The following is a 25,163-nucleotide window of genomic DNA, read 5'->3' on the forward strand; positions in this document are numbered from 1 at the left end:
TAAAAAATTGTTAAACCCAGATAGACTGATGAAGATTGGAGGTTGAGAGACGCTAGCAAGAGTGTATGAAGTTCAAAGGATGTGTAACGAGGATGAAGAGTGTGTGATGTTAACCGAATAGAGCATATGAAGTCTGAGGTATTAGGTTAATGGAGGCGGAGAAGTTCTATTTGGAGGTTCGAGGGAGTGTTTAATCGTATGAGGGTTTTGAAAGGGAAATAGAAAAAAAAACTTGAAAATGGTTTGACAATGAGAGGGAAATTAAATTTTTTCTGGAAAATTTTTGTAATTTTCAATTTTCAATTTTCAATTAAAAAAACTTGAAAATGAGAGGGAAATTGAAAATTTTCATGAAATTTTTTACAATTTTCAATTCTTTCATTATAAACTTTTAAATACAACATAAAATTATATATATATATATATATATATATATATATATATATATATATATATATATATATATATATATATATATATATATATAAATAAATAATTGTTAAATTAAAAAATATTTTAATATTATTTTTAATTAAAGTTTAAACTACATTTTTTTTAAAATAAATTTTAAATCCTATTTATTTTATGTAAAATAATATATTTGAGAGGGAATATTTCCCTCACAAAAATATCTAGCACCTTTATGAGGGAATTTATGACGGAAATACTGGTGAAAAAGTTACGAATTTAACTATTATCAATTTTGTGAGAGATTTTTTGTGACCGAATAATTACCTCACAAACTTCTTCACTAATTTTTATTCATTTATAATTTATCATATATATATATATATATATATATATATATATATATATATATATATATATATATATATATATATATATATATATATATATATATATATATATATATATATATATATATATATATATATATATATATATATATATATATACAGTTTTCCATCACTAAATTCATAGCAATTAGTGAGGGATTTACTTCCCTCACAGATTTTCGTCTCTAATTTGTATTTTTTTTAGTAGTGTTACTACATTTTTCAATTTATATGACAGATAAAAAAAGTAGAAATAAATATAAGAAATTCATTAAAAAAACACATTTTTTTTCTTTTTTCTTTTATATATATATATATATATATATATATATATATATATATATATATATATATATATATATATATATATATATATATATATTTTCTATGAAACTTGCTGATAGGTGCTAACAATTTTTGTGGTGAACTATCTATACAAAATTTTGATCTTTAAATACCAACCTCACAAATGGACAATGAAATTAGACGCTTTAAATTTATTGGTCGCATGGTCAGATACAAAGATTTTAAAAAATATATATATTTTGTTTGATAATATAATAAAATAAAATATATATACCTTCCAGCCATATATTAATAGCAAAGACTGTATTTTTATGTTTATCTGATAATTTATGTATCTAACCCCTCTCTCTCTAAATAAATATAAAAATAAAATATTTGCTTATAATAATAATGACCAAATTAGTATTTTATATAAAAAATGCATCTAGTCAAATTGAAATCATATTTTATTAAATTATTTCTTAAAATATCTTTAACAATATATGATGAATTGAAATCCATTGAATATATGTGTAAATCCAATGCTTTATATTAATATCACAACATTTTTCCTTTTATATCACAAATAAAAAAAGTATAAACAATTATTGAAAATTTATAAAAAAAGACACCTTTTTTTTCTCTTTATTCTCTTATATATATCATCACATGGTTAATTAACATGCTCAGCAAAGCATTTGTATTCTTCCTAGTTATCTCTGAAGAATGACAAAGGTTGAGAAAAAACTGGGAATGAAATTATTTTATTTTTTAGTCTTTTTCCCTTTTAATTTTCTATATGTTTCTTTGAATAAGTAGTGTGTTTTTTTCAATTTCCACTCTCTTTCTTGTTTTTCTTTATACATGATTCTTTCATGTGTATTTTTTTCCAGAACTTATGGCTCAAATATTTTGTGTGTTTGTATTTTAAAATAAGATCAGAATTATTCTTGTTGTTAATTTCTAAATGAGTTTTTTATTAGGCAATGTTTTCATTTCAATATATTTTACTTAATATTTGTATTATATCAAATATTGTGAAACTGCAGAAGCTGTGCGCAACATGTGCTAAGAAGAGGCCAGTTGTTAATTTCGAACATGCTTCGAAATTTATTTCCAAAGTGAATGTAAGTTATATAATGTATTACTATCTAACATATATGTTTTCAAAATAAAAATGAATTATTGGTCTTTTATTTTTGATAATTCTAATCTGTGACATATAGGTTCGATTTCGACGTGCTCGTCATCGCCATATATATACAAAGTTTTTAGAGACACTGATAATGTATCTGGATGGAGAAAACACTGTTGATGGTGTTTGCAAAGAGGTATATGTTGAATTTTTTGTGATGATTTTAAATTATAGTTGTAATTCTCACCTCTCTATTGTAGTAAAATTCAGACAATTTGAAACTAGAATTTATGTGTATTTTATTTCTCTTAATGTTATCTTGTTTGATACTCATTTGAAGTATAATTGAATTTTTTTTTCAGGTTTATTCACTTTTTGAAGGCCATGATGATCTCATTGATGGGTTTAATGATTTTCTTCCATAGTGTGGCTAGATATGTATGAGCTATTATAGAATAATAATGTGGCAATTGTGGTAATCTAAGACAACAATTGTGGGATGATATATATTAAAAAAAATTATAATTTTATATTTACTTGATAATTTATGTATTATAATTTTATATTTACTTGATAATTTATGTATATGACCCAAATATAGATGAGATAAATTGCTTATAATAATGGTGAGTTTAGTATTTTTTTTTTAGAAAGCAAGATATCATATATAGGAAGAACTAAGGGTTCTCCAACTCGATTACAAAAGAGAAACGGGAAATCTCCCACAAAAGGAAAAATTACTAACCAATTACATTACGAGAGATAATACAACGGATCTTTACAAAACTCGTAAAAAAAATGAGATGAGTAATTTTCCAGCAATACGACCATCTCCAAACCAACGTCTTTATATTCCAAACGGTGTTATTCATATTCCAACCCTCTTTGCGAAAGCACACACCATTTCTAACCAACCAAAGGCACCAAATTGTAACAAACCAAACTATTTCTAATTTTCTATCCAACACCAATTTACTATGAAATAATATTTTATATGACAAATAAAATAATATATCATACATGTCAAATTAAAATAATATTTTATTAAATTAAATGTTAAATTATTCTTAATAATATATGATGATGTGTAATCCATGGAATATATGTGTGAATCTAGTGCTTTAGATTAATATTACTACAATTTTCTATTTATATGACAGATAAAAAAAGTAGAAATAAATATAAAAAGTTCATTCAAAAAACACATTTTTTTCTTTATATATATATATATATATATATATATATATATATATATATATATATATATATATATATATATATATATATAAATGATGAGCACGAAGGCGTTGGGTCTGAGGGTAATATCACATCAGATGATGATAATGATATGGATGAAGAACATGTAGATTTAGAATAATGAATATTTCAATGAGAATGTGTTTTTTGTAATTTTACTTAATGAACCATCTATTGAATGGGTTAATGAATATATAGTGTTAATGAATATAAATGAGAAATATGTTTGAATATATTTGTGTAAATGTATATATTTGATTAATTGTGTATTCTCAATAAATAGGTAAAATGCCAACCCGACCTGAGAAGGGTAAGGGTCAGAATACCCGATGCCCAAGGATAATAGTATGCCAGTCACCTCTGTTAGCATTGTGTCCTCCCCCACAGAGTCAGTTAGATCACATGTCCATGGCCAGTACTCAACATCTTTCGTCATTACTCTCCTCTTAGGAGTATCCTATGTCTGGGGCACCATCTTTTATTAGCCCACCTGTAGAACCTAGCTATCCGTTCCAGCAGACTGGAGGATCTAGCTTTCCACCTAGCTTTCCACCTACCACACAGGTGCCCCCAGACTTCCAGCAGACCGGAGGATCCCGCACTCCACATCCCACACAGGTGCCCTTATCCTTCCAACAGACTGGGAGATCCCACACCCCACGTCTGACACAGGTGCCCCCAAGCTTCCAGCCGACTTGGGGATCCCGCACTCCACATCCCACACAGGTGTCTTTATCCTTCCAGTAGACTGGGGGATCCCACAGCCGACACAGGTATCCCCATCCTTTCAGCAGACTGGGGGTTACACACCTCACCTACCACACATATACCTGCACGTAAGGATGATCATGTGGAGTCGGATGGGGATGATACTGCGTAGGATGGAGACGATGATTAGTCTGATGGTGACAATATTCAGGGGGAGGATGATCCGAGTGAGATTCATATCATTGACAGTAGATATTATATTTTGCCCGCTGGAAATTCGTAAGTATCTTATATGTTAAATTTTAATTAAGTTTTCATTTCCTTTTTTAATATAAATTTATATTTAATGCATGCTAATTAAAATTATTGTTGTTTAGTTTTGGGCCGAGTCAGACTGCTGACAGGTGTATATTATGTGATTCAGCAAATGTATAAAGAAGCTTGGACGATTTTTGGAGAAGTTACAAATAAAGATGCCTGGTTTAATTGTTTTAAGGTATAATTAATTTATTTTTTGAGTCATTGTTTATTTACATTTTTTTACTATAGTTTTCTAACAGTTTATTTTAATGTCATCAGGAAAAGTGTACTTGGGATCGAATGAGCGAGAGACTTGTTAAAAAAACTTATTATAGAAAAACATCAAAAAGACGTTCCGACACGTTGCGACGTATTAGAAAGCATTGGGAACGTGATGGTAGTCGTCTCGAGTGGATGGGCCAAGAAGGTCTTGAGAAACTTCTTGTGTATTGAAAATCAGGCGAATTTAAGGCTAAATCTGAAAATGCAAAAAAAAATGAGGGCATCTGAAAAAGGGGTTCACCTTAATGCAGTTTGAAGTATAAACACTTACGAACATTCTCTACGCATGGTAATTATTACCACTTTTTAAAGTTATGTTTTGATTAATTATTTGTTTTAATTAAAGTTAATTTTATTATTTAGGCTAAGATGTTGGGGAGAAAATCACTCATGGTTGAGTTGGTTAAAGAAACTCGGGTGATTTTGTTGACGAGCGTACACGAAAAGTTTTGGTAAGTTATTCAATTTTTATATTTTTTTATATTTAATGGCAATTTTGTGATGTGATTTTCACGTGGCAACTAAAAAACTTGCGGCATGATTTTCACGTGGCAACTAAAAACATTGTGGCGTGATTTTCATGTGGCAACTCTAATGTTGTGGCATAAAAATCACGTGGCAACTAATTTCCATTTTATTATTAAATATATTTTAATTTAAGTTAAATACTTAATTTTTTTTAATTTTATGTGTAGGAGGATTATCAAACATTGCTTGTACAATTTTTGGTAAATAATCCCCAATATACTCCTAGAGAAGGAGAGCCGCTTCATTCAGATGTTGATTTTTATATTTGGAATGAAGTCGTTGGCGGAAAAGGGCCTAAAGGGTGTTTTTTTGGTGGTGGAAATTTGGCGGGAAGCTTGAGAAGTGGGGATAGAACTTTATTTCAAAGAGTTAAAGATGGGGAAGGATCGTCACGTCCAACACAATTGACACCGCAAGTAATGGAAACAATAAGACAATTGGCCCTAACTAAGGCGAGACGCGAGTCATCGCAACGTGAGGCGGTGCTAAAAGCCCAAATGGATGAGCAAGCGCAACGTGAGGCGCGCTAAAAGCCCAAATGGAGAGGCAACAACGACAAATAGAGGCAATGGCGAAGAGGCAAGCAAAGATCACTATGCCATAAAAGACCTACGACAGCGCTTTATTTGGGGTTTAAAAGCACTTAAAAATGCTGCTGTAGGTGGCGCTGCTATAGGTTTTAGCAGCGCTTTTTGTTTAGGCAAAGCGCTGTCGTAGGTAGGCCTAAGGCAGCGCTTTTTCTTAAAAAGCGCTCTCATATATAGGCCTAAGGCAGTGCTTTTTCTTAAAAAGCGCTTTCATAGATAGACCTAAGGCAGCACTTTTACTTAAAAAGCGCTTTCGTTAGTGTTTTTAATAAACCTATTATTTTTTAAATTTTTAAACTTGCATTTTTGGCAGCGTTATTTCATGAACCTGTAATTTACCATTGTTATCCCATAAACCTATAATTTACAATCGTAATCCCATTATTTCAGCTCATTATTTCAACAAAGAACCGATTTCGATTATATACAAAAAAGGCATTATAAATTATACCATTACATTATATACCATTGCGATTAATCCAATATATATATACACCGATTCACATATTTCTAACATGACCAAAACAACTAAACCAATTCACATTACATTATAACAATAAGAAAATCATCCCTAAACAACTAAACCAATCCCACCAATTCTACAAGTTCCAACATCATTCTCATCATTCCAAGCCTACTATAAATGGGAACCAAGCTAATATGGCCACTGGTGCAAAGATAACCACCCCCATAAGGTATTCATATCCTCTTGCTAAAGCTTTGACAGAACCCCATATCCAATCCCCTTTATGAATGGCTTACATGCTTGTGCTATCTGTCATGTATAATGCCAGATGATCTGACAAAAGCGATTTTACATTTACAGCAAAATATGTCAGTAGTGAAACTTCTCTAATAATAGCATGAATTGAGTAAAAGAAAGAACTTTGAGCCTGTTTGGATATAGTGTAAAATGATGGATATAAATTCCAACCTTATGTTTTGTGAGAAGCAACAAATGTTCCTTTTGGCTGGCAAAAGAATAGTTTGAGATTTAAGTAGAGAAATGTATTTCAGTTAATTACTCATTGCCTTGAAAATGAACCTTATTTTTTATATTCGAACAACATGAGACAAACAAAAATAAATAACAAAACCAGGGGATTGTGATGCAAAACATAGAGCGCCACAATATATCCATTAAAATAAAGAAGTAGTGGCTGTTAGAAAATACCTATACAAGTGCCCACCCTGTTGGCAAAAATGCTAGAAGACTCGCAAATATGTCTCCAAATGTAAAACTGAGTAGAGTGAACATCAAGACTAGAATCACAACAACTCCAATAAACAGAAACAATTTGAGGAGACGAAACATAAGCTGAAAATCAGCACTAAAAGTTTTTCTACCCATGGACACGATCTGCAATTTCAGAAGCAAGTATGCCAACAATAATTAATCAGAAAAATTATCAGCAAAAAGCTTTATTTCATAATGGACAGTTTGAACATTGAAAACCGACCTTCAAGATGATCATGACAGCCACTATGACTAGCCAGGACAGACCATAAACCTGGAAAAAACAAATGTTAGAAAGCTCTTATCTATATATACTCCATATCCGTTATTTATTTTGATTTTTTAGTTCACTAGGGAAGGTGTTGATTAAAAAGGACTAAATATTGTCTCAATTGCAATTATTTGTCATCCTGTAGGTGCTAGTGCAGTAGTGGCTGTCTGGATTTGTAAACTAAAGGGGTTGAGTTTGAATTCCCAGAGGAGAATATGCGGATTAATCTTCTTCCCCCATTTTTTTAAAAAAAACTACGATTTAACCGAGGAGTTCTTTGTCTTAAAAAGCTACAATGTAGTAAGAGTATAGATGTTACATTACATCAGTTAAACCCCGAGGTGTAGATTCTAGTTTGAAATGAAAACATGAAGTGAAATTAAATTTGTCAGAAATAATTACCATGATGCTCTGGTCACCTCTGGCTACATGTAAATGATACACAATCCCATACTGGTAAACAAAGAACTGAAGGGCAAGAATTATCTCCCAAATCAGCCCCCGTATTCTAGTATGGTGCAGATACTCCTGTTCTTCATCCCACCATGATTCAACAGATGCTGCAGAGTCTTATTAACAGCAGAGGGTAGCAGCTGCCATAATCTACAAACACAAACAATGCCTCCAGATTATACTAAGGAAATGTTAAAATATTAATTGTAAAAAAAAAAAGTGAAAGGATATAAATAGAGACTAACCTCAGGAGCTACTTCTTCGACCTTCTCAGTCTTATTTTATAGTAGTATAGTATTACTAGTACCCTACTATAAAATTAGTATTGAATATTGATAGACATCAACATCATTTTTTCACTGTCTGATGAGTAATGATAACCAACAATTTCACTAAACAATAACACCTAGAGTTAGTTTCAATTGAAATCATATATACTGAAAATGAATGCCTCAGCCATGTTTAAGTTTGTTGTTCATACTGTTTATAGCTTTGTTTTGGCAACAATTCGGATGGGTTTCATTTGTTTATTATAAATCACATATAGGTGCATGATTTGAGAAGATTAATTGCAAGTAATGGTAATTTACCCATTGACAACTTGATTCTCATTCTACGCGGAACTCAGTAAACCACAAACTGATGCAACATAAACCAAGAAAATCAACTCAATACAATTAACAAAAGTTTGCTTAACTAATGAGGAAAACCTAAGATCCACTATACAATTCTTCACTTCATATATCCTAATTTGCTTATCTATAAATAAATCTCCTATGAGAGAACCAACAAAACAACAATAGAGTCTCACATTCCAAATCAATAGCAAATACACACAGCCCTTAATTCCAGTAATCAAGTACACAAATCTAAAGTTCCATAGCTTAAATTTAAGCTGAAATCAAACATGTAGTAATCCTAATTTCAAGAGTGAGCTGAATAAACTACAATGTTGAGGATCAAGCAAAGGTTAATTCATCAACCAAACAACTAATGAATAAAAAAACCAATTTTTTTTCAAACTTCAACTAAATTCAAACACTAAAAGTAAAACAGGTGATGGCAATGTGGCACCAATAAAGTGGAAAAAGGAAGAAGCTCAAACTAAACGATGGAGGTATAATTTTGATCAAAATTTAAGAGTTAACAAATATCTTATTTAACCAAAATCAATTGAAATTTAAGAGTTAACAAAATTATCAATCCTAATTTCTAATTAAAAAACCCCTAAATTAACAAAACCTTAAAATCAAGAATACAAGATATCTTACCTTAATAGCACACTCTCCGCCGGAACAACAATCAACTCTAAATTCCAGCAATGATCTTTATATCGTGTATAAAATGCAGCGCCTAGAAGAGATATAGACATGCAACAATGTCCCAAATGTTTTCATGTAATTCCTAACAGCATAAATTTTACCTGGTCTCCTTCGCCGTGACTAAGTTCTTAAACAACTGAAGCTCTGTGGAATATAATTCCAAAACCAGCTCTTGCTTTTGTGCAGTACTTGCTAAGTCATATACATGCTCAACAACTGCATAACATGTAGATGCACAACTTAATTAAAGGGCATTATGTCGGTTAAATACTGAAATGTTTGAATTATTGGCAATGACAATTAGTATTGTTGCTGCATGAAAAATGTGAGAAATGCGGAAAGAAAGCAAAAAAAATATTTTGAATCCTCTCTCTCTCTCTCTCTCTATCTCTCTCTCTCTCTCACACTCTCTCTCTCTCTCTCTCTCTCTCTCTTCCTTATAAAGGTCCAAAACAAGTGAAAAACTTTGATCTGGTAAGCCATTGAAAAACCCAAAAATAACTGCAGCAAACCATGAGCAACTGCCAAATATTGCTCAAACCTATGTTACATACCAACTGATGCAACCATGTGGCGTAGAAGAGGAGCAACATGACCACGAAGAGTGGAGATAAAGCCTGCCAGCTGTTTCTTTGAGGCTGAAAATGAGGGATATCCAATTAGAAGAATATGAGTCACTTATATGCACACACAATATTATATACAAATAAGCATGTCACGCAGACCATTACCATTGTCGAGCATCTTCTTGACTAAGTGAACTGCATATGCATTGTATGCTAGAGTTATAAAATAAGGACGTAGCTCTTCAAATACTTCATCTCTTTCAGCTTGTGAACAATGTTTGACACAAGTCTTTCATTCAAACACACAACAAAAACCAAAGATTAAAACTGTAATATCTACATACACAACAAGGATAAGAAATTGAAAAATAAATTTTTAAAAAATATACCTGAAGAACACGAGAAGTAATATGAGACCCTGCAATCTCATGAATCTTCCCCTTCATTTTCGTTAAAGCTTCTGTGACCAACCTACCATTAAATTAAAGTACATAGTAAATTAAAAATTCAAAGTTAAAAATTCATTCATATCTTTTCTGTAGAGTAACAGCATACTTAGATCTATCTGCTTTCGCAATCTCGTGACGCCTCATCTTTTCCCATAGACGAGCAAGATCCTAATTACAATTACAATTAGATATTTAATTAACTTGAATTTCAATTAATTTACAATATAGTAAAGGCTTCAAATTCAACTAACTAATAAAAATCACAATAAATTGAACAAATAATGATACAAAAACGAGCACACTAACTTGTTTAAGAGTAAAATGGCGTCTTCTCTTCTTCTTTCTAGAATCCGCAAGTTCCTGAAACAACAAAAAATCATAATCCAAGTTAATCGATTCATAAAAAGTAATTTCGAGATTGTGAAATTGCGAAAATCGGCAAGAGAAAGTAACCTTAGCATTGATTCGACGTTCTCGGCCGGTAAGGGGGATTGTCTTCTTCTCTTTATTGTCGGAGTGTGGTTTGGGCTTCTTTGAGGGAACGAACTTGGTGACCTTTGGTTTATAAGGGGATTTGTGATGTTCGGTGTTGGTTCGCTTTCTCTTTTTGGTGTCTGCAACTTGGTCATTCTTCGCCTCCATTGATGAGTGAGGGTCTGAGGTTACGACTGGGTTTGGAGGAGAAAGAGATGATTGTAGGGTTTCCTTGTCTTTTGTGGCAGTTGGGAGACGAAATTGCGAAGGAGGGTTTCCTTATCTTAGAGAAGAACAGTGAAGGTAATAAGAGGCAAAATCATGTATTGTTACTTTTGTTTTAAAATTTTTAATTTTAAATAAACTATACCAACGCTTTATAGGAAAAAAAGCGCCTTCGTAGCCTACCCCTATAGCAGCACTTTTAAAAGCGCTTTCATATCTTATCCTATAGCAGCGCTTTTATAAAGCGCTTTCTTAAGGTAGCCTTAGAAAGCGCTTTTTAAAAGCGCTTTCGTAGGATCCCCTATAGCAGCGCTTTTTTCTCTTGTTTTTTAGTTTTGTTTTTAGCGAAACCTATAGCAGCGCTTCTGCCTAAAAGCGCTTTCGTAGATGTGCTGTTAAAAGTCAAATTTGACGTAGTGGATGGAGCAGCTAATGCGATTATTTATGCAACTCCAACAAAGAAGTGATAGTCAACCGTTTGGTGGAAACGTAGGAGTGGTTGGAAATGAGGAAGAAAGTGATGATGATATGAACCTTGACAATTTTCCCGTTCCAGAAGACCCATAGGATTAATTTTATTTTTATTTTTATTTGAAATTGTGTAGGATAATTTAATTTTATGTAATATTTTGTTTATTATATTATATATTTAATATATTTTAGTATTTTGTTTATTATATGATAAATTTAATAAATTTTAGTATTTTGTTTATCATATTGTAAATTTAATATATCTTAGTATTTTGTTTACTATTATTATTTTAATTAAATAAATATTTTAATTAATATTTATTAATTTTGAATAAAAATTATTAATAATAAAACCTTTTTTATAATAATAATAATCATATTTTTTTTTATAAAAAATTTCACTTTTGTGACGTGTTTTACATGTCATTAATTTTTGACATGTTTAACACGTCGCAACCTTTTAAAATAAATCAGAAAGGTTGTGATGTTGTTTTCACGTCGCAACCTAGTGTCTTGGTTTCCACGTCACAAAAGTGCTTCGTGTTCTGTGCCTTTCTGCTTTTTTCGTGCCCTATCTGTTCCAACAGAAAAAGGGTGTTGGTATCTATGCAGCACGTTGCGACGTGATTTCCACGTCGCTAATTTTGTGTTGTGACGTGATTTTTCACTTTGTGACATGAAAATTACGTCACTATAGAGCTTATTTTTTGTAGTGTTTTTATGGTGAACTATCTATACAAAATTTTAATCTAAATTTAAATACGAACCTCACAAGTGAACAATAAAATTAGACCCTTTAGATTTATTGGTCGCATGGTCAAATATAAAGTTTTTAAAAAGTTATATTTTGTTTAATAATATAATAAAATATATACACCTTCCAGTCATATATTAAAAGCAAAGATTGTATTTTTATGTTTATCTGATAATTTATGTATCTAACCCCTCTCTCTATTATGTAATCTAAGAATAAATGACCAAATTAGTATTTTATATAAAAATGCATCTAGTCAAATTTGAAATCATATTTTATTAAATTATTTCTTAAAATATCTTTAACATTAATTGAAATCCATTGAAAATATGTGTAAATCTAATGCTTTAGATTAATATGACAACATTTTTCCTTTTATATGACAAATAAAAAAAGTATAAATAATTATTGAAAATTTATTAAAAAGACACCTTTTTTTCTCTTTATTCTCTTATATATATCATCACATGGTTAATTAACATGCTCAGCAAAGCATTTGTATTCGTCCTAGTTATCTCTGAAGAATGACAAAGGTTGAGAAAAAACTGGGAAAGAAATTATTTTGTTTATTAGTCTTTTTCCCTTTTAATTTTCTTTGAATATGTAGTGTGTGTTTTTCAATTTCCACTCTCTTTCTTGTTTTTCTTTATACATGATTCTTTCATGTGTATTTTTTTCCAGAACTTATGGCTCAAATATTTTGTGTGTTTGTATTTTAAAATAAGATCAGAATTATTCTTGTTCTTAATTTCTAAATGAGTTTTTTATTAGTCTATGTTTTCATTTCAATATATTTTACTGAATTTTTGTATTATACCAAATATTGTGAAACTGCAGAAGTTGTGCCCAACATGTGCTAAGAAGCGACGTGTTGATTTCGAACATGCTTCGAAATTTATTTCCAAAGTGAATGTAAGTTATATAATGTATTACTTTCTAACATATATGTTTTCAAAATAAAAATGAATTATTGGTCTTTTATTTTTGATAATTCTAATATGACATATAGGTTCGATTTCGACGTGCTCGTCATCGCCATGTATATACAAAGTTTTTAGAGACACTGATAATGTATATGGATGGAGAAAACACTATTGATGGTGTTTGCAAAGAGGTATATGTTGAATTGTTTGTGGTGAATTTAAAATCATACTATGTATTTTATTTCTCTTAATTTTATTTTGTTTGATACTCATTTGAAGTATAATTGAACTTTTTACAGGTTTATTCACTCTTTGAAGGCCATGATGATCTCATTGATGGGTTTAATGATTTTCTTCCATAGTGTGGCTAGAGATATGTATGAGCTATTATTATAGAATAAATAAATATGGCAATTGTGGTAATCTAAGACAACAATTGTGGGATATATGATCTATAGTTTTTAGATACAATTTCAATGTTTTTAATTTGCAAGATTTGATAAGCATTTGTTTCAATGAGATTTGAATATCTATTAGTTTGTTAAGATTTTGTGGAAAAATAATATTAGAATAATTAATTGAAACAATTATAAGTTTGCTTTTATGTTTTCTTCTGTTGCAATCTAAATCTAATTTTATTTTCTTCATAATTTATCATTAAGATATTTCTTGAAGCTAAATAAAAAAATCTATAAAAAAATCGGTCAGAAAATATTCACAGCATAATTGATAATCAACAACAAATTTTTGATGTTAGACATGATTCAATAATGTTCCTTTCTCAGAAGTCAGATGGTTGAAAGTGGACTACAACAAATTACCATTGTTCATATAATAATACTTATTTAGATATATCGACTAACAATAAATATCTCATCGGTTATGAGTCTGTTATTATGCCTAATTTTTAACCTAATATGCCTTTTTTTTTCATGCTAGTTACATCTCAATTAGGGGTGGAAATAGGCCATGCCGATAACAGGGGCCTACAGGCTAGCCTATATAGGCTCAGACCAGGCCACACATTATTTTTAAATAGAAAAGGCCTAGACTTCTTTATAAGCCTATTTAGTTAAAAAAGCTAGGTCTCGGACCCTAAAAAAAGCCTTTTAAGCCTATCAGGCCGGCCTATTTGAATAAATATGAATACTTTTTTATAATCATTATGTTATGTTTTGTACTTTGAATTAAAATACATAAATAAAACTTGGTTATCTTGAAAAACTTATGAAAATAAGATGAAAACACCAGATAAACATTATTTTCATAAGTTCTCTTAAACAAATAGTCTCCTAGAATTTATGCAAATAGGTAAGTTAAAATAAGTTAGTCTATTTAAACATTATTTTAATTGCTTACTTACATATGTCTAAAACAAATAGGCTTTTATGTAGGCTAACAGGCTAACCAGGCCTTCGGAAAGGCCAGGCTCAGACCTACAAAATAAGCCTACGACAGGCTACAGGCCAGGCTTAGGCTTCGATTTTTTTGACAGGCCAGGCTTAAGCTTGGCCTAACCTATTTCCACCCCTAATCTCAATCCACACTGTTGCACTTCATACACCTTTAATTTCAAATAAACACACTAAATCAAAATTTTCTATTCCATCAATATCCACTAATTCCCCTAAGAGTCATCAATTGTTAGATTGGTTCGCATTCACAAAAGCATTAAAATTAAGTTGTGATCCTTCTACTTAGGCAAATCATCAAGAATAATTATTTAAATTGAAACAAGAGGGTTCGATCCCTAATTACCAAGATAAATTTGAGTAATTGAGAAACCAAGTGGTAGAATTATCCCAAAAAGCTATTCTTATTTGTTTTATCTTTATATATTCTAACACATGTTTCCGTCATCTCAAGCAATTGGTTTTGCCAAGCTCATTGAAGCCAAATTAAAAGATGTCAAACCTAGGGTCCAAACCTTTCTCTATCTATTTCAACTGCACAAATAACACCTTATAATATATTGCACACCATTTAAATCTTATTGTCATCCTGATTCCCTAATTTTCATCTATGGTGGAAAATAGATCACATTTACAATGTCAAGTCATTTGCAACAATGTTCAAATTTACTTAAAACACAAACTATTCACCCTATAATTTTACTTGTTACCTATTAAGGGTGTTGATGTTGTTTGGGGCATGGCATGGTTGCTAACACTAAGACCATTACCCAGAGATTTATCAAATCCCTTTATCATATTTTCCCATAATGACACTACAATAACCTTGAAGGGTGATCCTAAATCTTGTTCCACTCAGACAACCTTTCAACAATTCGAGAATGCATCTCTCGAGTCCGGAAAGAATTGTTGTCTCTGTGATATCAAGACCGGAATTTCGATGAAAGAATGCATCTCTCGAGTCATAAGGAGTTATGTTAGAGGCTGTTTGGGACGTGTTTGAGTCGAAGAAAAGTGAGTTTCAGAGTAGGATCTCTGTAAGCAAGTCGCAGGAAATTTAGAATCATTGTGATATTTTAAAAATTCACAATTCGAGTTCCGGGTATCCAAATTGAGCTCCGTTTGAAGCGTAGGAAAGATAACGAGATGAATTGTATTATAAGAAGGATTGTAGAGAATTTTTTATCACCAATTTTACGTGAGGAGGATTTTGGTTGAGATGAGATGAATTGTAAAGTAAGGGTATAGAAGTAATTTTGAAGACGGAAAGACGTTTGACGATTGTGTGATGCTAAGTGACTATGAAGCAGATTCTGTAATATGTTTGGATGTTGGTATCTCATCGACGACATATAATGAGTAGGAAGTTGTGGGAATTGTAAGAACCCAAAGTGAATCATTGGATTATGGTGTGTTAATGGATTCAAGTGAGAATTCGGAAATGACGCTATTATGAAGTAACAACGGTTTATACTCCACTATGGTTGTTGTAGCGGGGAAAATCTGAGATCGAAGCCATTAAGTTGACTCGACTCAATATTTCAGTGAAAGTCGCCACCGCGCTTTATTATTTCCAAAGGAAAAAGGAAAAGAACGAAGAAAACCCAAAGTTTAAAACAAGAAAGAGATCTTAGGTACGGGTGTTGATTATACAAGGGGAATGTTTTAAGCACCCCTCATATCTGTGGTATTCCACAGGAACCTTTTTGAAAATCTGTGTTGTGTGTGCTAAAAAAAGGGGTTTGTTTTATTTTTAAAATAAGCTCGGTAAATCATTAAGCCTTGTGCCTACATACCTCCTCAGTGCAATGGAGAAGTCGGAGCTAATGTAGTTCCGCTTAAAGGGAAAAACGATTTTAAAAAGGAATAAACACTTATCGTTGTCGGAGAGAAATACTCAGCCATTGATCTTGAGCATGAGAACAAATGAGTTCTTTGCATCGCAAATGAAAGAAGGGCTCCAACTCGGATAGAAATCAATGAGTATGCCACTAGCTCTCTCACGCGGAAAAGATCTCGTTATATCAATCAATTTCAAAATCGTGGGGTATCACAACTCACTACAACAATTAATCGTGTCTAAACTTTTGAAGAAAAGCCACTAAGGGCAAAAGATATTTTAAGGAAAAAAATTTTTTTAAAGAGGTTTTACAAACATAACAAGGTTTTGGAAAAAGGGAGAAGATTTTGAAAATCTAAGAAGGGGAGGAGATGAAGAGGCTATCCTAATGCGTAAAATAAAAGATCAGGAAAGAAACGGCCTAACCGAAATAAGAAGCCAACACTTGACATTATGAGTCAAGGTAGATTTTCCATCCTTTGGAAAATCAATACTAAACCAATACATTATCACTTTGAAAAATCAATACTAAACCAACACATTAACACTTGACATTAATGAAGTAGAGGAAGAAGGAAGGCAAAACAAGCATAAAAAAGGCAACAAAAAACATTTTGCCTAAGTGGAAATCGATTTACCTCTGTAGGAAATCAATTTCGTGAGTGCAGATTTCAAATCTGGCGCAAAAACAGAGTGGAAATCGATTTCCCTCTTTAAGAAATCGATTTCCTGCGCACAGTTTTCAAAAAAATAGCATTAGGAAGCATAAAACCTTGTTTAAGCAAAAACACAAACACCTTATGATCTCATATATCAATGTGCACAAATTTTTCATCAAATCTTCACCAAATGTCACCAATATAGCATCAAAGATGCATCACACACAAGCACGAAAGAATCACATTGTGAAAGATGAAAATGGATGTAGAAATTTACCAAAATCTTGAACAAAACTTAGATCCACTTCAAGAACAACCAACACAAATCTTGATCTCTCAACAATTGAAGAAAAAAGTGAGATGGATGATGGTTTAGCTCAAAGTTAGTGAGGTTCAAGATGTAACTCACTAACTTTATGAAAGAAGAAAGAGCTTTAGGTGAATTTGGTAGGGATGAGGGGAGAAATTGCAAGAGTTTATTTGGCTATTCAAGCTTGTCAAATGAAGAGGTGAAGGCCTCTATTTATAGAATTGGAGAGATAGGTGTGGGCAATTTGGTAATTGTTCAATTGGTAATTAACTTGTGTTTAACTTGATAAAGTGGGGTTAAAGTGAGGTTAATGAAAGAAATTAATTTGTGGTGAGGTGGAATATTGGTAAATGGTAAAGAATTAATCAAAGAAAATGTGTTTGGTGCCAAAATGATGTCATGCTTCCCTTTTTTTTTTTCAAATTGTTTCAAGAAATCGATTTCCCATATGGGTAAATCGATTTCCACAACCAAATTTTCAAAAATTTGTTTTCTTGGACTGTTTGATTTTTGCCCGATCTTTTACCTGTAAAATATAAACAAAAGAGACAAAATACATATTTTTGGATTTTGGTTAGTATAAAACAAATAAAAACTAGAAATGCTTGATGATTCCCCTCAGAGATAATTACAATATCAAAAATAGAACTTCACAATGGTGCTCTTGATTGATGATTAAGATGCAACCGATGTATGATCTTAGGGTCAAAAATTGGGGTATGACAGTTGTCGAATACTAATTGACAAATTGGGGAATTGATCACCCTCAATCCATTGTTAATGGTAGATGGAAAATCGTGTTGGATGTTATAGCTTTGTCTTGTTATCTTAATAGCAGGGAAAGAGTATTGATGTTGTATCGCGAAGGTAGTCGTTCACCAGTTTGTGTAACTTGATGAGAGGAGTGGTTGAGTAAGAGTTTGACGAAATGAACAATTCGGAGTAGTGAGTTTTGTGCATGCGGATGTCGCAAGGTGAAAGATTTGGAAGTAACAAGTGAAACAACGATGTGAGGATGAGTATTAAGGAAATTCTGCGTTGGATTGAATATTTGTGAACCATACAGTTGACGGAAATTTTAACAAGGCAGTGACTTAAAGAAGAATTATCAGAGTTGCGTAGCGGAAGTATTATGTGACACTGTTGTTATACGACTTGTAAGAAGTGAAGGACTATATGTCAGAAGTCTGTGAAGTGGAATTATCATGATGTTTGGATTGATAGACTATTGGAATAAGTGCGATGAGCCAGGATGCTGCATTGGATCGTAGACTATTGCGAACTTTGTAAGAATAGTAATGTGAATGTGTCGTTATAGAACTATTATTGGATTTTTGTGACTCAGTGATTATCAAAATTGTTTCGTTATTTATGCGAAGTTACAGGAATATTGGTGGTGTTGTGTTACCTCAAATTATTGGTAGTAATGGCGAGTAATGTTGTTGGTACATTTTGCTAATGATCGACATATAGTTGGTATATATATGTGCGGGAATGAAGCGGCGTTTGTATCTTGATATCCAAAGTGTCGAAATGACGGAAACGTGTGCATTGATTTATATCTTGTGGAGTCGTTGTTTTGCCGAAGAGGTAGTGATTGAAGTGGTTACCAAGTGCGATTTGAAGACAAGAGATTTGGATACGGGGTTTGTGTTTGGGATGGTGTTGAGCAAACTTTCGAGGATGAAAATATTCTAAGTGGGGGAGAGTTGTAACGCCCCAAATTTAATTAAATTGGTTAATTAAATTATTGAAGGATTTAAATATTGGATTATGTCGTAATTGAATTTTTCGATATTATTTTAAGGAACGTATTTGGATTTATTAAGTTAAAAGTCGGATTTTAGTCGAATGGTCGAAGAATAATATTTAAAATAATATTATTTACAAGTCGGAATTTATTATACTGTTGGAATATTAATAAAAGTGATATTTTGGTTAATTGAAGTTATCTATCTTATTGGACCTAATTGAGTTTTGAAGATTAATAAAGAAGAGTTATTAAACATTAAGCCCAATTGGAACTTTATAATATGGTTTTAGAGATTGAAGAGTGTAGTTGTCATTTTTGGAGAAAACAAGAATAGAAGAGAAGGAGGCTATGGCTTGAAGAGGATACTCAAAGCTCGGAGATTCCATCCATGGTGTCAAATTGAAGATGCAATTAGAGACCCATTGAGTTGCTTCCATTGATAAGGTGGGGGTGGGATTCTCTTCCCATATTGGGGCTCATGAACAATTGTATGTGGGAATTGAGTATATAGATTTATTGCTTTTGCTTGTGTTAATTGTTGCTGGAAATTAGTTTTGCTGGTGTTGTGATTAAATGTTACCGAAACTTGAAATTTCGTGTGTCTCTATTGTTTTTTGTTGCTGTTTGTTACTCTTGCGTTAAGCGTGATGATGGAACGAGAAGTGACGCGTCATACGCAAGCCCCATGACGGGCGTCTTTGAATACCCTTGACGGGCGTCGCCTTGGCTTGATTGAGGGTCGACAGTAAATAGCCATGACGGGCGGCACTCTATGCTTTATATGCTTATATGCTGCTGATACGTTTAGACATCATTGTTGATTTGAATAATATTTTTCCAGTCAATTGTGATTGAAATTGACGTCTACAACTGCAAAAGAATTTGTCCGGGAGTGTGTATTTCGGTGAAGGGTATACCACAGTCTACAAGATCATCTCGAAAATTCTGACGTGTAGACTTGGCTAAGTTATGCACACTCTCATCTCTAAAAATCAGGCAGCTTTTGTTCAGGGTCAGCATTTACAGGATCATGTTCTATCAGCTTATGAGCTGATAAGAGGCTACGATAGGAAGCAACCTACCCCTAAGTGCTTGATGAAAATTGATTTGTAAAAAGCATACGATATGGTTGAATGGAGAGCGCTTAGAAGAATCCTTGAAGAGTTTGGCTTCCCCTCTCAATTCATTCAATGGATCATGAAAACGGTTACAACGGTTTCCTACAAGTTTAGTATCAATGGGAATTACACTCGCAGCATGGCTGCAAGAAGGGGAATACGGCAGGGGGACCCCATCTCTCCTCTCCTATTTGTTCTCATCATGGAGTACCTCACTAGGTTGTTGCTGAAGCTGGATAATGTCCCTAATTTCAAGTACCACTCAAGATGTAAGAAGATGAAGCTCACTAGCCTCACATTTGCTGACGACCTACGTTTATTCTCACGAGGTGATGTTCCGTCTGTCTCCTTGCTCCTAGACCAAGTCACTTCCTTCTCCCGTTCCACTGGCTTACGGATAAACCCAAGTAAGTGTTTTATCTACTTTAGTGGGGTAGAGAATACCACAAAAGCGATGATCAAAACCTATACTAGCTTTCGAGAAGGAGAGCTGCCATTTAGATATCTTGGCATTCCGTTGACGAGCAGGAAACTTGCCAATAAACACTACCTGGTCTTGGTTGATAAAATCATGTTAAGGGTGACGCATTGGAGTGCGAAGCTCCTAACGTATTTTGGCTGGATTAGATTTATTCAAAGTGTTATTTTTTCTGTTGTTAACTTCTAGATGCAGGTGCTGCCTTTGCCAAAAGATGTGCTTCGTCGTATCGATACGATTTGCTGTAGTTTCATATAGACTGACAGCAATGAAATGTCCAAGAAGTCCCCTATTGCGTGGAAGAAGGTTTGCAAACGCAAAGCCTATGGTGGTATGAATGTAATGGACTTGGAGAATTGGAACAAACTGCGCATGCTAAAGCTCCTTTGGATTTTGCATAAGAAAACAGACTCTTTGTGGATCAAATGGATCCACACTTATTATTTGAAGGACATTGATGTTATGCAGGTGCAAGCTAAGGAGAGCTTTTCTTGGATGCTGAAAAGGATTTTAAAGAAAAGGCAGCTGTACCAAGACCTTGAGATTGACAAGTTGATTAGTGGTAACAAGTGCCAACTCAAGCCCCTGTACAATGCGCTTCATAGGGACGTTGGGAAACCTGCCTGGAAGTCAGTTTTCCTCGGCAATTTGGCCAGGCCGAGGGCTGTTTTTGTCCTATGGCTTGCGTGCAATGGTCGTTTGGCAACAAAGGATAGGCTCCGAAAATTTGGTATCGTTACGGAGGACCAATGTATGTTCTGCCTGCAACAGGAAACACTGAACCACCTCCTTTTCAGCTGCAGCAATCTGAAAATCATATGGAAATAGGTCTTGATTTGGATTCAGATGGATCATGTTCCACTTGAATGAGAGAGAGAACTTAATTACTTGGATCATAGGAAAGAGCAAGGGCAAGGGTTGGCGTGCTAATATCCTTAATTGTGCGATTGCGGAATCCGTTTATGCGGTTTGGAAGTTGAGGAATGATACTGTTTTTGGTAGGAATAATCCTATAGGATGCTATAGGACCATAGTGAGCAATATCATAGATACCATTGTTTTTAGAATTTGGAATACTAAGAAATTTAGGAAAGAGTTAACCACCCTTATGTTATAGGTGGTTTACTTCTTTTTTGTTTTCCTTTATGTATAGGATTTGGACTTGAGGCTGGATCGTTAGAGATCTCCGTGTAATTACTTGTTTTTTTTATTAATCAAAATTTTTTATTTCAAAAAAAAAAAATCTCTATATAAACAGAGACATCTTTGAGGTGTGTAAGATGAACAAATAATACATGATCTCAAAATTTTCAGATTAAAATTGTGGGTAATTAGAGTTTCATGATAGATTTTCCATGATTAAACCATATCTAAATAAAATTTCTTGTCACTGTTTAACCATAGCTAACTAGTATATGGTCACTACAAACTTGAGACAACCCTGCATATAAACATTTATTCGTAGTACCGAATGCTTTTCAAAGAATATGTTATATACATAATTTGTACAAAATTAATCTCTAATTTATATAAGTATATAAAGTTTCACAAACTAATGGCTTTTCACATCCTCTCCCAGCCTTTATTATTCTCCCATTCCTCTTGTGCCATTTCTGGTCATTATATGTGATTTAAGGGTTTTATTTCTCAGGTTTTATATCACAAATATTTTTATTTCCTTCTTTCTCTACCATCAGATTAGATCAAAATGTAGAATGTGGCACCATGAGACAATAAATTGAAGAGGATACAATCTCTATATGAAGGAAGGTACAATATATATGTTTATATATTGAAATTTTCAATTATACACACAATAATGCTTTGTTTGAAGCACTTCTACCAAAGGTTTAAACATGGTTATTGTCACCGAAAGTTTTCAGTTACTCATATAATTAATGCATTGTTCAAATGTAATCTTTTAGTGAAAAACAAACACAAAGGCCTTGCACAGAGGAATTCTTCAGAGATCGATTTAATTTTCCTACATTCAAATTTGCTTAACTGGTTGATTGATTAACCTAGGGGTGTTCAAAACCGAACGATCCCAATAGAAAACCGCGAACCAAACTAAATTGAAACCATAAAAATTGCATCTGATTCGGATGTATTTTGGCCATTTTTTAACCAAACTGCACGGTTCGATTTTCGGTTTGTATTTTATAAATCGAATTAAATCGAATCAAACCGCATTATGTTACAACCCAAACTTCACTTAACTCACGTACACAAACTCAAACCTATTATGTTTTAACCTTAAAGTTTAAGTCTTTTCAAATTTCTACTAGTGGTATCATGCATTCTTTCTTCCCATCTTTTTTCCAAGTACATCTCGCATCTTCTTATCTAATCTCTCATTTCTTATGTTTCTTTCTTTTTTATCTTATTATTTTTATTATATTGTTTTCTATTACAATAATATTTTTGATGCACCTCTTCTTCTCCAATCTCTCCTATCTTCTACTCTTTCTTTTTGCATCTTCTCTAATATTTCATCTCCTTTATTTTTTCTATTTTATTATAATGTTTTTTTTTTTATATTTTCTTATGCTATAATTTTATGTTTTTTATTCCACTTTTCTCTAATCTTATATTTAAATATTAATTAAAAAGTTGTTGTGCAAATATGATGAATTTTGTTATTATTTGATAACTCATGACTAAACAAAAAGTTATATTGTCATCTATATGTGTATGTATGCCTCAATAATTTTTTTATAAAAAATGGAACCAACCTAACCAATTCAAACGAAAAAATTTGGTTCGGTTTTATTTTTAAAAGCCAACTGAACCGCGTATTTTTCTATTGCAGTTCGCATGACTTTTTACAATAAAACCGCATAAACTGCACCACGAACACCGTTAGATCAACCATAAGTTTCTTAGTTTCTTTTTTTGTTTATTCTATTTATTATTATTTTTTGTATTTTATCTTTCTAGGTTGTTTTTCTTTTCCCTTTTACTTTTTTACCTTTAATTTGGTTGGATATGGTCTACCTTTTATTGTACCGTTTTTTCTTTATGGTATAGATTTGTTTTATATTTTTAGTTAATTATTTATTGTGAAAGATAGTAATTATACATTTATTAGAGATACAAAGTTTAAAACTAAAACAAGATTTATGACAGTCACAGTTGTCATATGATAAAAATACAAAAAGTGTATTTTATGATATAAATATAAATAGATATTATAATTATTATAACTTATTAATAGTTTGGATAAAGATTAAAAAAATGAGTTTATTAAAATAAATATTATGGTAATATGTGTGATATAAACTCTTTATGATAAGAATCATAAATTTTAGACTATTATATTTTATTAATTTCTTTTTTATATAAAAAAATTTGTCATTATAGTTTATACTTAAATTTTAAAATAAAAACAAGATTTATGAGAATCACAGCTGTCATGTGATAAAAATACAAAAATTATATTTTATGATATAAATATAAATAGATATTATAATTTTTATAATTTATTAATAGTTTAGATAAAGATAAAAAATGATTTTATTGAAATAAATATTATGGTAATATGTGTGATATAAACTTTTTATGGTAAGACTCATAAATTTTAGATTATTATATTTTATTAATTTCTTTTTCATAGAAAAAATAGTTATTTATACTAAAATTTCAAAATAAAAACAAGATTTATGACAGTCACATTTGTCATATGATAAAAATACAAAGGTGTATTTTATGATATAAATATAAATAGATATTATAATTATTATAATTTATTAATAGTTTGGATAAAGGTAAAAAAATGATTTTATTAAAATAAATAATATGGTAGTATGTGTGATATAAACTTTTTATGATAAGAATCATACATTTTAGACTATTATATTTTATTAATTTCTTTTTTATAGAAAAAGTTAGTCATTATAGTTTATACTTAAATTTTATTTATTAAATTTTTTATGGAATTAAAAAGTAAATTAAAATATTAAAAATAATGAAAAATAAAATTTCAACAAAATTAATATGATTTTTATTATATGATTTGAAGTACTAGTTATATCTTATATATTTTTTAAAAATATAATTTTTGTATTAAAGACAATTCATTAATATAAAGTAAAACCTAACGTAAAATTCAATCCATCTAAAAACTAGTAAAAATGATAGTTGAGCATGTCTAATCTATCTCTCAAAAAACTTTCAAAAATATAAATATGAAGTGAATCCCGCCAAGTGTCATAACAAAAAAAAAGAATAAACTAAACTATTTGGACATGCATTTCTCTCTTTAAAAAAGTGAGATATGATTGATGAATCTAAATAAGTGTATCGTATGTAAAGTATTCTTACATTTAATTAAAAGATGACAAGGGATAATATTCAAATTAAAAAATACATGAATGGCTAACATCGACTCAGTTTCAAGCCAAAGAGTTTCCCAATTTTTCTATAATCATATTTGATAGCAAGCATGATTCCATGAAATCCAGGTTGAAAAGAGGTGCAAACTTCAATATTAGCTAAGAAAGCTCCCAAGAATGTTCCTAAATTATCCCTAAATATACCATCCAAAATTGATATTCTAGGATTTTCTCT

At 31.5% G+C, this 25,163-nt stretch overlaps 3 protein-coding genes and 1 long non-coding RNA gene across 4 annotated transcripts; 2 read left to right on the forward strand and 2 right to left on the reverse strand.

Moving 5' to 3' along the window:
• The first annotated feature begins 1,769 nt into the window (after positions 1 to 1,769).
• LOC131646273 (paired amphipathic helix protein Sin3-like 1) lies at positions 1,770 to 2,803 on the forward strand. The gene is made up of 4 exons (XM_058916361.1): positions 1,770 to 1,817; positions 2,132 to 2,209; positions 2,309 to 2,413; positions 2,580 to 2,803. Exons 1-4 carry the CDS (start codon positions 1,809 to 1,811, stop codon positions 2,640 to 2,642), a joined length of 255 nt encoding a protein of 84 aa, XP_058772344.1. The 5' UTR covers positions 1,770 to 1,808; the 3' UTR covers positions 2,643 to 2,803.
• A 4,354-nt stretch (positions 2,804 to 7,157) lies between these two features.
• On the reverse strand, positions 7,158 to 7,917 carry LOC131646275 (uncharacterized). The gene is made up of 3 exons (XR_009297389.1): positions 7,790 to 7,917; positions 7,340 to 7,390; positions 7,158 to 7,239 (listed from the first exon to the last, which is right to left on the reverse strand). It is a non-coding gene; the product is annotated as an uncharacterized LOC131646275 (long non-coding RNA).
• Positions 7,918 to 8,464: 547 nt separating this feature from the next.
• Positions 8,465 to 10,819, reverse strand: LOC131649333 (pumilio homolog 24-like). Its single transcript, XM_058919097.1, has 9 exons — positions 10,631 to 10,819; positions 10,484 to 10,537; positions 10,284 to 10,345; positions 10,118 to 10,199; positions 9,894 to 10,017; positions 9,717 to 9,800; positions 9,264 to 9,378; positions 9,112 to 9,166; positions 8,465 to 8,479 (listed from the first exon to the last, which is right to left on the reverse strand). Exons 1-9 carry the CDS (start codon positions 10,817 to 10,819, stop codon positions 8,465 to 8,467), a joined length of 780 nt encoding a protein of 259 aa, XP_058775080.1.
• A 1,772-nt stretch (positions 10,820 to 12,591) lies between these two features.
• Positions 12,592 to 13,571, forward strand: LOC131646274 (paired amphipathic helix protein Sin3-like 1). Its single transcript, XM_058916362.1, has 4 exons — positions 12,592 to 12,634; positions 12,939 to 13,013; positions 13,111 to 13,215; positions 13,324 to 13,571. The coding sequence occupies exons 1-4, from the start codon at positions 12,626 to 12,628 to the stop codon at positions 13,384 to 13,386; spliced, it is 252 nt and encodes an 83-aa protein (XP_058772345.1). The 5' UTR covers positions 12,592 to 12,625; the 3' UTR covers positions 13,387 to 13,571.
• The last annotated feature ends 11,592 nt before the right edge of the window (positions 13,572 to 25,163 follow it).

The sequence above is a fragment of the Vicia villosa genome, linkage group LG2 (genome assembly GCF_029867415.1).
Source record: "Vicia villosa cultivar HV-30 ecotype Madison, WI linkage group LG2, Vvil1.0, whole genome shotgun sequence".
NCBI classification, from domain to species: domain Eukaryota; kingdom Viridiplantae; phylum Streptophyta; class Magnoliopsida; order Fabales; family Fabaceae; genus Vicia; species Vicia villosa.

Excerpts from the sequence above, each read along its gene's own strand:
- LOC131646273 (XM_058916361.1), top strand. Across the intron at positions 2,210-2,308 it reads AATTTATTTCCAAAGTGAAT|GTTCGATTTCGACGTGCTCG; the intron begins GTAAGTTATATA and ends TGTGACATATAG. Across the intron at positions 2,414-2,579 it reads TTGATGGTGTTTGCAAAGAG|GTTTATTCACTTTTTGAAGG; the intron begins GTATATGTTGAA and ends TTTTTTTTTCAG.
- LOC131649333 (XM_058919097.1), bottom strand. The coding sequence starts at position 10,819 with ATGGAGGCGAAGAATGACCAAGTTGCAGACACCAAAAAGAGAAAGCGA. Across the intron at positions 10,538-10,630 it reads AACGTCGAATCAATGCTAAG|GAACTTGCGGATTCTAGAAA; the intron begins GTTACTTTCTCT and ends TTGTTGTTTCAG. Across the intron at positions 9,379-9,716 it reads CCACATGGTTGCATCAGTTG|TTGTTGAGCATGTATATGAC; the intron begins GTATGTAACATA and ends CATGTTATGCAG.
- LOC131646274 (XM_058916362.1), top strand. Across the intron at positions 13,014-13,110 it reads AATTTATTTCCAAAGTGAAT|GTTCGATTTCGACGTGCTCG; the intron begins GTAAGTTATATA and ends TATGACATATAG. Across the intron at positions 13,216-13,323 it reads TTGATGGTGTTTGCAAAGAG|GTTTATTCACTCTTTGAAGG; the intron begins GTATATGTTGAA and ends AACTTTTTACAG.